This window comes from Gopherus evgoodei, chromosome 7 (genome assembly GCF_007399415.2).
Source record: "Gopherus evgoodei ecotype Sinaloan lineage chromosome 7, rGopEvg1_v1.p, whole genome shotgun sequence".
In the NCBI taxonomy this organism is placed as follows: domain Eukaryota; kingdom Metazoa; phylum Chordata; order Testudines; family Testudinidae; genus Gopherus; species Gopherus evgoodei.
Genome location: NC_044328.1, coordinates 91,657,763 through 91,669,828, shown reverse-complemented (window position 1 = coordinate 91,669,828; position 12,066 = coordinate 91,657,763). Strand labels below are relative to the sequence as shown.

General features: G+C 40.8%; 1 protein-coding gene across 14 annotated transcripts in view; it reads right to left on the bottom strand.

Moving 5' to 3' along the window:
* Nucleotides 1-12,066, bottom strand: part of ATG7 (autophagy related 7) — a 252,711-nt gene that overhangs the window by 200,151 nt on the left and 40,494 nt on the right. For all 14 annotated transcript variants that reach the window (XR_004001157.1, XR_004001158.1, XR_004001159.1 and 11 more), the window contains one exon: nucleotides 9,002-9,196. Coding sequence is in view for 11 of the 14 variants with exons in the window: in XM_030568359.1 (XP_030424219.1) it covers nucleotides 9,002-9,196 (195 nt within the window). In the remaining 3 variants the exon portion in view is untranslated. The remainder of the gene's footprint in view (nucleotides 1-9,001; nucleotides 9,197-12,066) is intronic.

Below are 12,066 nucleotides of genomic sequence, written 5' to 3'. Positions count from 1 at the left end.
CAAGAGTTGAAATTGTCTGTTAAGGATGGCCTGTTGGTTGGCTATCCTGAGTTGCAGGCCTCCTGAGAAGTAGACCTTCCTGCCAAAGAGGTCCAATCGTTTGGCCTGTTTGGACTGATGACCCAGGCATTCTTTCTTGTTTATGGCTGACATGACCAGGGAGCAGGGTGGAGGGTGGGAGAACAAGAATTCATAGCCATTAGATGGGGCAAAGTATTTTCTCTCCACTCCCCTGGCTGTTGGGATAATAGAAGCTGGGATTTTCCAGATTGTTTTATAATTACTCTGGATAGTCTTGCTCAGTGGCAATGCTATCTTTGAGGGTCCTTCTGGAGCCAGGATATCAACCATCGGATCCTCAGACTTGACAGCCTCTTCCACTTGAAGGCCCATATTAAGGGCAATTCGACGGACAAATTCCTGATGGGCCCTATGGTCAATAGGTGGGGGTCCTGATACAAATGTTCCCACAACTGCTTCATCTGGGGAGGATGAGGACATGTCATGAGGATGGTTGCCCTCGTCCTGACCCTCCTGTAATCCCCCAAAGTCGTAGGCCATGTCAGGGCCTGTCAAGACTGTCACCTCTTGGGGTTGTCTCTCTCAGTAGTGGGGCAGGCAATGAACCTGCCTCTGTCGGCTGCTCTGGAGGGGGGGGGGGGTCCAAGATTGGTCTAGAGAGCACGGCCTCTCTTGTCCTCAAGGTGCGTTCATACGGAGACCTTGAATGGCGTCACATTGAGTGCACCAACCCCCGGAGGCTCTAGAAAATGTGCCCTGTTAGTGATCGTGGCCCTTTTGGACCCCACAGGCCTGCCCTGGAGGTGGCCACTGCAGCTGCCAGGCTGTGTGGAACTCTCTACTGCTCTTCGTCCGGTGCCAGCTATAACTCAAGTGGCCTGAGTCGGCTTTAGAGTCTGAGAAGGCTGAACGGGAGGACCAAGGCGGTACCAATGATTCTTGAGCCACCAAGGGGTGCCAAGAGGTGCAGGCCGGGGACTGGTGCTGAGAGGATTGGGATGGTAAGTGGTATCGGTTATCCCGAGACCTCGACTGCCCTAGAGCATACAGTGCCAGGGAAATAGCTGGTATCTTGCTTCAGTGCTGAGTGACCGAGGACAACGTGGAGCTGAGGGCGCGTCTTCATCTAGTGCCATAAGATCATGTGGGGTTGTCGGTGCCAGGGAGTGGCGCTGTGATGAGCTCAAACAGGAGCGGTGCCGTGAGTGGCGCCAGATCGATGACCTTGAATGGCTCACCATTGCCGGTTACCCTCTGGATGGCACATGTCTGGGTGGTACTGGAGGCTTCTCCCTGCATGGAAGGGGACTGGGTGCTGATAGGTCAAAGTGGTCCTTTGCAGCCTCATATATGTCAGGCATGGATGGGTGGGTTCCAAGACCTCCTCTAGACATTGGTCCGCGCTGAAGTTGCTGGGCGCCGAACTCAACGGTGCCAGCTCCTGATAGGAAACAGAGTCCTGTCTTTGAGCTGCAGGTGCCTCTCTGAGTGTCTTAGTTGCTCTTTGAGGGGAGCGTCCTCCTTCTCCTTTCTTATGGTGCTTGGCCGGTGCCAGAGAGCTTAAGCAGTGTCAGGGCTGGTAGTCTCAGTGCCGGGGATTTACGGTGCCAGAGTTCTCTAGAGCTTGGTGCCAAATCGTGCACCAATGTTGGGCCACTTCTCACCGAAGAGCTCGGGCCCAGTACTGGGAAGTCTGGGCCGCTGGTTGTAACGCGGCCTCCATGAGCATCTGCTTAAGATGAAAGCCCTTCAAATTCTGCAGCGCTCGATCTGGTGTGCTTCCCCCAGACACCTAAGGCAGGAGTCGTGGGGGGTCACTGTTGAGCACAGACTTGCAGCAGGTAGTGCAAGCTTTAAACTCCTGGGCTTGCCGCATGCCCCACAGCCCAATGCTGGTGGCAGGAACTAAATCCCAGTCCCCTCTAACTAAACTGTACCTAACTTATTAACTATCTAACAAACTGTCTAACTGGTAAAGCTAGACTGCTAAGGGATCAGTCGCAAGCGAGAGAACACGTTCCAATGACACCACGGATGGTAAGAAAGAACTGAAGGGAGGTTGGGCCAGGAGGGTCTATATACAGCGCCATAAGGGCACCCTCTAGGGGGTTCCTCTGCAGTCCCGACAGAAGCTGCTAAAAGTTTCCGACGTCCATGCACGCAACATGCGCACACATAATTGGAATGGACATGCACAAGCACTCAAAGAAACAAACACACAATTCTATTCTCTCCTCAAAGCATGTGACAGGGATTCACTTGAGCATGGAACTGAATATGAAAAATAAAATATCTACACAGATATGGGAAAACATCCATTATACTTGTAATAGGACTGATTATAGGATCAACAACTAGACCAGCAGGTTTCACTAAAAATATGGATGAGACATAGCAGGATGCAAAGTTAATTGCACAATTAGCATGTTGAAAGGCATACTGTGAAGCCAAGCCAACTACTGTAATGTTAGCCACTCTAGATAGGCAGTTTTAAAAGCAATTCACCAATTTGCAATATATTATTGTAAATATAATGCGAGTTATTTAGTGGGATTTGAGCCCTCAGGAAAAAATGGCCATTGTTAAAACATTCTGTATTTGTATCACGGTGACATGATTTAAATCAAAGTGATTTGACTCATCAATTTTAATTATGATTTAAATAAAAAAGCAGAATACCTTGATTTAAATCATTGATTTTAATCATGTTTTGCATTTGTATATTCTAGTTATTTTCCTTAAGAAAAGAGGATTCTCATCGGCTGGTAATCAGAAGAACACGCTGATTGCAACAAAATATAGCCTTTACACTAAATTTCATGCTTCGTTATGTTAATCAGATGCATATTTTATTTAAGTAATTATGTATCTTAATTTACATTTATTCAGATTCCTAATTTTTACATTTTTATGTTAGAAAATGGTAAATGATATATTTATTACTAGATGATGATTAATTTTGTTACTCATTATTTGTGCCAAGTTCTATTCAGATAGAAATTGAATTTGATTAATAATGTACAAAAAGCATTTAAAATTGTTTTTATCAGTTATATAGAAGTACCTTAAATATCCTGGATACAGAAGAAAAGTAATTATCGAAACATGTTTTGCATTTAAAACTAACTGATTTATTAAACAAAGAAAGTATTATCTGTAGTTAGTGAATTGAACTGATTGTTTCTGGTCAATATGTCCTTCAAGATTTTAGAACTAGTAGATCTCACCCTCTTGCACCTAGTTTTTATTTATATATTTGGAGAGGAAAACAAGCTTGCCTGCTTTTTCAATTCTTAATTTATTCTTAACTTTCAATTAACTAATCATTGAACTGAACTAGTTGAATAAAATGAAGAAAATATTATCTTCCACCTCCAGAAGAGGAAATTGCTATCAAAAACTGGTTTAGCACTTCAACAAACTCTGGTTCCAGATCCTTCATCAGTGACTTCCACCAGTTCACTGGTCTAATCCTTTGTTAAAATTTAAGCAGCAAACATGTACTGCTTAAAATTTATGTCATTTTACTTAAATGATTTAAATAGATAATAGTAAGTTTAGGCCTTGGCAAATGTAATAATTTCACATTTATTTTAAATAAATTTTATTTTATAAAATAAACCTATATTTAATTTAAATAAAAAATAAATAAAATAATCCAGGTCTCTGACTAGGACTTCCAGGCACTATAGTAATATGATTGTTTATTATAAATAATTATTAATCTGTCATGATTTTAATGACTGTCCTGGGAATGTGATGATTTTCAAAAGTGTGTGCATTTCGAACAAGGGTATTTTTTCCTTATTGTATATAAATTGTTTATCCTCCTCCTCGATCCTGTGTAGTGACATCACAGTGCTGAATCTGTGACAACACAGCCAGTTCAACAGCAAGCAATACAGGATTACAACTTCATTTTAACAACAAGCACACAGGATCTTTGATAAGAGGGAATAGCCCATATTCAAAACACTAGTAGTACAGGAAGGGTTGATAGCACCATCTATTTTTAAGGCTGCCTCACACATCCCACCATAAGACTCTGTTTTCAGTTGCTTATAGCTTTTCCAAACTTTTAACGGGTTGAACTGAAATTTTTCATGTCAGGTGTCTACCTCAAGCTGAATGTTTTCAAAAAATTTCAGCCAAAACGGCTCATCTCTTTCCAAGAATGAGGCTAGGGAAATATACTTTGTTTACCCATATTAAAAACTTCTGGGCGACCTTTTTTGAAAGCTCTAGCATCTCCATACTTTGGAGGAAATATGCTGAAATTTGGCAAGAGGTGGCCTTTGTGTCAGAGATGCACTTTATACCATCCCTGTGAAAATCCACCCAAATTTGGACAAGGTGATCAGACTTTGAATTCTCAGTTTTTGCAACTAAATTCCCCAAAGACACTGAGCATCAGGCTGAGTAGGACTTCCCAGAAACTGCAGCTCTTGGCTTCTGTGGGCCAGACCAAGTCCAGACACCTGCACTGAGAGCAGGGAGCTTATCTCGCTTGTCCTTCCAATGACCCCGTTGAGCCCAGGCAGCAAGGAAGACGACACTACCTGGTTTGAATGCAGAGGGGGAAAATAACCAGATCTTTAGGGAGGGAGTAGATTAGGAGGAGTCATCCTGGGTACAGGGACTGGAGGCTGGTGAGGTTGGACAAAGAATACAGGACTGGGAAGGGTGGACCTGGGACTGGCTAACAATGCAACAGACTAGGACAAGGGTGAGCAAACTACGGCCTGCAGGCCGCATCCAGCCTGTCAGGACTTTGGATCTGGTATGCAGAATTGCCACCTCCATGGCGCCATGGGGCTAAGGCGGGCTCCCTGCAGCCCCACATCCCTGTGGCCCCCGGAGGAGCAGGGGGCAGAAGACTCCGCCTGCAGACACCCCCCCACACACAGCTCCCCATTGGCTGGGACCAGGAAGCTTTTGGGGAGGTACCCACAGCAAGGGCATCACACAGAGCCCTCTGCCCCCTCTCCACCAGGGGCCGCAGGGATGTGGTGCCGACCGTTTCCAGGAGCGGCGTGGGGCCAGGGCAGACAGGGAGCCTGCCTGAGCCCCGCTGCGCACTGCTGCCACCCCAGAGGCGCTCCAGGTAAGCAGTGGCAGGCCGGAGCCCACACCCTGAGCCCCCGCTGCACTCCAACCTCTTGCCACACCCCAAACCTCTCCTGCAACCCAATCCCCTGTCCTGAGCCCCCTCCTGCACTCTGCACCCCAACCCCTGCCCTGAGCTACCCCCACACGCTGCACTCCCTCCCACACCCCAAACCCCTGCCCAAATTCATGACCCTGCATGCAATTTCCCACCCAGATGTGGCCCTTGGGCCAAAAAGTTTGCCTACCCCTGGACTAGGAGCCAGTAGATTGGGGGGGAGGGGAAATGAGATTGGCCTGAGAAGTATGGGGAAGACTAGGATGGAGAAGCATTGAGGCAGAGAGAAGGGGAACAGATCTGATTAAGAGCTTGAGTGTGGAGACAGAACTGGCAATGTCAGAACAAAGAGGCTGGCAGACACTGAAATTAGGTGAGGAATCCAGGAGGGGATATTGAACCTGGGAGGACTCATTCACAGCATAAAATGGACCTGCTCTGGGGATGAATCAGGTTTGAATAGTAAAGAAAGCTGCTGTCTGTAGGACCCTTGCTCCATTTGTTGCAGAATGTGGATAGCGTATAATAATTCTGTCTCCAGAGCAGAGTTTGAAGAGAGTGTGGTAAATAAGGCAGAGGGCCACATACTGAATGACAAGATGAAAATATTTTGAATAGCTGCTCATTAAGTGAGCACAGTTCATTCTGTGCACTGAATGAGGGAGGGGTTCCAGGGGAAAATAGTCTGATATTGAAATTAAAGACTAATGTGATAATGCATATGAAAAAGTGGCCAAATTACGGTTGCACAGGCAACCTTAATTCTGGCATTTCCTAACTTTTGAGTGTTTGACTTTGCACCCTTAATAACGGTCTTTTAATGTAGTTTTTTGCATGTAATATTTAAAAAGCTAAGAGAAATTCGGAAGTGACTGCCAAAGCACAGTGTGGACTGCTGAAAAGTCTGTATCAAGAAAGAGGATTATGCAAAACCTCATTACATTTCTCATTCATTTTCACCTGAAAACTCACAGGCCAATATGAAAGGACATAATGGTTCATCAAATTCCTGTTATTTTTCAGTAGTGTGGACCATAAATGACTTTACCCCCAGCTGACAGATCAGAGACACATGTGATGGTTTGTCTACTATTTTAACTCTAAATTGTCTTCAGTTTGTCCCCTGAAGCACAGCACTCTCATTAAAATGCTAGGGAAGAGACTGCACAGTATAGTGCAGCTCTTCAGATTCTAGCTTTTAGATTCTTTCCCTTCCCCACAATAAAATCAAAACAGCTTAGCTAGCTGACTTGTTTAAATGAAAAAAGTCCTCCCTCCATCTTCATATCATATTAACATACTTGTCCTCATATTATTTTACTCTAACTTTTACTCCCTATAAACAGCAATGCAGCTGATTGTTAAAATGACAAAATCAGTAAATACAGTATTCAGCCTGAGATAGCTCTTGGTGTGACCAGTTGGGTACTGTGTTGTCTAGTAATTTAAAGAAAACAATAACGATATACCTTGGAACCACATGTGGCAATCAATTTCAGAACAAAAAGTATTTAAAATACTGGGTTTCCTGATGGAGAAGTACTTGTGCAGGCACAGACTGAGGCAGGTTTGAACTAAGCCAGTCTGTGGCCCCAGATACCACCATGTGTGGTTCCACCAGTGGTAGATCCCCTCAGGGGCTGGCAGCAGGTTTCAGTGTTAAGATGAATGGACCAGTTCACGTCTCTCAGACCTATGGTTTCAAGCTGTCTGAAAAGTCAAATAAGCATCACATATACTCTGGTCACATTTTCAAACTTTTCTTTGCATCTATGAGGGCAAGACACAAAGTGTGTTTGGAAATGAACGATAAGAATCTTATCTGAAGTCCTAGGCACAGACCTATAGTCACTGCACCTTAAGATGGAGCTGAATAAAAGGATTCAGGCATAGAGTTTCAATTGCACAGATCTCATTGATGATCAGGGCTATTGTTGAGATATCAAAACCATCTTGATTATAAATGACCAGTGTTCATATGATTATAACTTTCTAAAGAATTCAATTTTTGTGGATTTTTTTTATGTTTGCGCTCTATTCTAAAGTGATTTTTGTTGTTGTAGTAGTTTTGAGAATAAAATATCTTACCAATTTTTAATTATGAAAGAATAAAAAAAATTCCATTCTTGGTCGCCACCAAACAGAATTTTACTCACACTTACTAAACAGGGCCACAGAAAAGTGGGTTGATATTTAAAACTTGACATGGACACACTCCTCAAAGAGGATTGCTAGGTTGGAACTTAATTAGTTTAGGATTTAAAAATGTCATTAAAAATGTTCATGATCAAGTGCAGAGAAAGTTTGGTTAAGTCTACAGGTGCACACTCCAAGGGAGATGCACACATGCAAGGAACTTACAAGACAAAAAGCCTGCTTGTAAGTATCACAAGCAATTCTGGATTCTCTCTCTTCTTATTGTTCAATCACTTTCTTATTCTTAAAAAAAATCACCAAACTACTAAGAAATTACAAGCAAAAACTATGTTTGTGCAAAGTTGTGGCTGCACAGCTAAAATTCACAAAAAAGTCAGAAAGTGAAAAAATTAATGTTCCAAAAGCAACACAGACTCAGCTGTGTCATAACATATGTACTATTTTCCTTCACTCTTTCTTTTATTTAATTTGTAACTGAATGTAGTGCTATGAATGTAACTACATTTATGCCACAAAATATATGGAATGTGCAATGTGGTACAATTCTCATGCTTTTAAAACCTTAACACGTGCATTTTTCAACTTTGTTTCTTTTAGATATGTAAACAATTTGCACTAACTCTTAAAAAAGTGACAACGAAGCTGTTGTAAACACCTTACCTTTAACAAAATCTTCATCAAAATAGTTTAGGAATCAAATGTGCAGGGCAATGCAATTAAGAGTTTCCTAACTAACCCATGTGCACCAAATGAGTGGAATATTAATTTGTTGAAAAAACTTGGTGGCAGGATTTTATAATCTGACATTTAGGATATTCTTCCATTCAGGAAATGCTTGAACTCAGTTTGACACTCAAGAGCATGACTAATAGAAAGGTAAAGGGCCATGAGTTAGAGAGAGGCAGTTATTCTCACTTAACCTAAAAAAGAGCACATTGTTTCCTATTCTCTATTTTAATTTTTATTACATTCTAGTAAGAATCACACTCAGGAACAGATTCCTAAAAGCATGCAGTTATGGGTAAACTTGTTCATATTCACTGATTCTGTTGTATGTTTTAATTTAGTTCAGGTAAATTGACTGTAAAAAAACTAACGTGCACAGAGTGAATGTCTCAGAGCCTGATCCTGGAAACACTTACACATGTAGTGCCACTGCCTTCAAGGGAAGAAAGATCCTCTAGTAGTTGTGACACTAGCCTGAGACTCAGAAGACTCAGGTTCATTTCCCTGCTCCTCCAGACAGACTGCCTGTGTGACCTCAGACAAACCATTTACTTTCTCTGTACCTCAGTTTCCCATGTGAGAAATGGGAATAATACTTTCTTACCAGAGACTGTGAAGATAGTTACATTACAAATGGTGAGGCACTCAGATGTTATGCTAACAGGGCCCACATAAATACCTTAGGTAGATATGATCAACCCAGATATTGTATATTGCTGGGTGAGTTCACAGAGAAGTTGTTGGTTGGGGTTTTTTTTGTTTGTTTGTTTTATTAATGAAGTGTTGGCAATCCATGCAATAGCATGATGTAATTCCGGCTGACTGGTCAACAATTGCTGGTTCCTGTCAAGTACTTTTGACCATACATGGCAAGTCATTAAGTGAGAGCTGCAGTATGACTACAGAAATATTAACAAGGCATATCTACTGTACCTTCCTCTTGCTGGCTGCAATGACAGCAGGAAGCCATCGACTTTCCCTAGTGTCCATTAACAGGAAAATAATATCATGAGCATCAACGAGTCGTTCAAGCTGTGCCACATCCTTTTGAGCCTGTTCCATTGTGACTTCAGAAAAATTCACAGGGTGACCTGGCATGGGGATGCTCATGTTAAATCCTTCTGCATTCTAGGGGAAAACACATAGGAAATGGACACATCAAAACAACGTATTAAACAGACCTGAAGGATATTATTCACAGAACAGCCAAATTATTCATGCCCGCAGCCATTAAATTATTGTAGGCATAGTCAAGATCAAGACAAGAGTTAATTGGGTACTACTGTAGTCCTTATTAGCTGTCAACCTTTGATAAAGTCCACATTTTTCTGATGTAAGGAAAAGACAGCTAGAATGAAATAGAGTACTACAAGAAACAGAAGACTGCTGAAGACTGTCACCAAAATAACTGATTTTAATTCATTTGCAACTATACATAAGTAAACATAGCTTCAGTGCAGCACCTCCAGCATTTCATCACTTGAATACAATGCACTAGGAAGATTTTCTGCTTGGCTGAGTACAGTCTTAGAATAATAACATTTTTAAGAATAAAAACTCAAAAATTAGACAAGGATTATGGAAAGCACTGGTATCCATTAATCTCCAATATACCGCCAATGATTTCAGTGGAGTTATACCAGAACTAAATTTGTCCCACTGTTGTAATCTTTTAAGATTATTCACATACATGGTAACCATGTTGAGTTAGATTTTCAGTTTTTCTTTGACCCGCATTTCTTTGACCTTGTCTTTTATAACATAAATACACAGTAACATGTATACTTAAAAAAAAACAACCCACAAACCTAATATCCTGCCAAAACAACACACACTGCTACACATGCTTCTTCCCTAAGGAGAGGACAAAAGGAAAAAACACCATGCGAGAGATATGTAGTCACAATGCTTAATGCACTATTTAAAGGGGTTCACATGCTATGGTGATGAAAGCACTATAAAAACCTATTAGGGCTGTCAACTAATCACAGTTAACTCATACAATTAACTCAAAAAAATTAATCACAATTTAAAAAAATTAATGGAAGCACATCCTCTGGAATGGTGGTTGAAGCATGAAGGGACATATGAACCTTTAGACCATCTGGCACGTGAATACCTTGCAACGCCAGCAACAACAGTGCCATGCGATCGCCTGTTCTCACTTTCAGGTGACATTGTAAACAAGCAGCAGGCTGCATTATCTCCTGCAAATTGTAATCAACTTTGTTTGTCTGAGTGATTGGCTGATCATGAAGTACTGAGTGGACTTGTAGGTGCTAAAGTTTTACAATGTTTTATTTTTGAATGCAGTTTTTTTTTACATAATTCTACATTTGTAAGTTCAACTTTCATGATAAAGAGATTGCGCTACAGTACTTGTATGAGGTGAATTGAAAATTTTTTTTTGTTTTTTTACAGTGCAAACATTTGTAATAAAAAATAAATATAAGTGAGCACTGTACACTTTGTATTCTGTATTGTAATTGAAAATATATTTGAAAATGTAGTAAACATCCAAAACATTTAAAATAAATTATATTCTATTGTTTTTTTCTCATGCAATTAATCACAAATTTTTTTTTAATCGCTTGACAGCCCTAAAACCTATATAGAAGAGAACAGCTGTTACAAATCAGGATAGCTCTATTTATTGTGCAACTATAAGGATCTAGCCCGCTAACTTAGCACTGTTCAGCAACTTTTTTGAACCAAATTTTCAAAAGATCACATTCCATTTTACTAGTCTGGACAATCAAGAATTACAAGACAGAATAATCACTTTTGGAGTGGCCATGTTTTTACAGGGACAGAGATACTAAGAAAAAATGTTTGGGTATCCCACTATGGAAGGGTTGTTTGGACTATATGCAACTCTATTTTGGACAAGCCTCAATGCAACATTTCAGCTATATGTTATGGCCCTGATGTCTTTAAGGCCCTGATCCTACAACCACGTACCTGAGTAGTCCCACAATATGTCAACAGAATGAATGAAGTTAGGCATATGCCTATGTATTTGCAAAATAGGACTCTCAGATTATAAATCTATCAAAGCAGGGACAGTCTATATTAGTTTTTGAACCGTGCTGAACACAGTGATTAGTATTTTGATCATTTTTTCAAAAAAAGACTGTGTACTGATTATTCTTCACAAATTAAACTTTCTTCTTTTATTATAACAACTCCACTGTACTATTTCAGGCCCAAATCGGAACTCATTCTGCACAATATTAGTTGCAGAATCCTGCCTCTAAAAATTCTTCTGAAATCCCACATCATCTTTCTGTAAATTATTGATTTAAATATTTCTGTTGGTGCCAGAAAAAAGTGCCTTAAACCTTCAGCAAATTCATTAGAAACTGCTGCACCTCATAAAAACCATTCTTAAACTCAGTATCTCTTGGAAGATCAAATTCCATACTACTGACTTTTGTACAAAGTTTTTGCAGGGACTGTCTTGTCTCATCATTTCTTAAACGTAAGGATTAAAAAGACTGCACCAATTTATTTATGCCTTACAAGTATCTTTAAAACAACCCCCAAATTTCACTTCTAGAGCAATTAATTTTCTTCACATATAGCTTTTGCTTTGATAGGCTTCAGTTACTTGACACAAAGTGAATAATAAGACCTCTATTAAGTCTTATCTGAGATTGAATCTTTACCCAAATGCCGTTAGACAGATGGGAAGCATCATACTCTGTACCGCTGTTGTTTCAAATTCTATAAAATATAAAATTCCTCAGTCTTCAGTGATACTTGTATATTTTAAATGGCACCTATCATCAGATGCTTTTCAGGCTTCTATTTCAGAGCTGCTGAAAGCAGCCTGATCCTGCAGCAGGACCTTACAACATGGCTCCTTCATGTCCATATTTGAAAAAGGTGAACTCAACTGAACATGCATTAGAGAATCAAAAAAGAACAAACATGGAGGATGGGTCATTTGAACCATGTTGCTCATCTGGTAAGTACATTTATAAAAGGTATAAAAC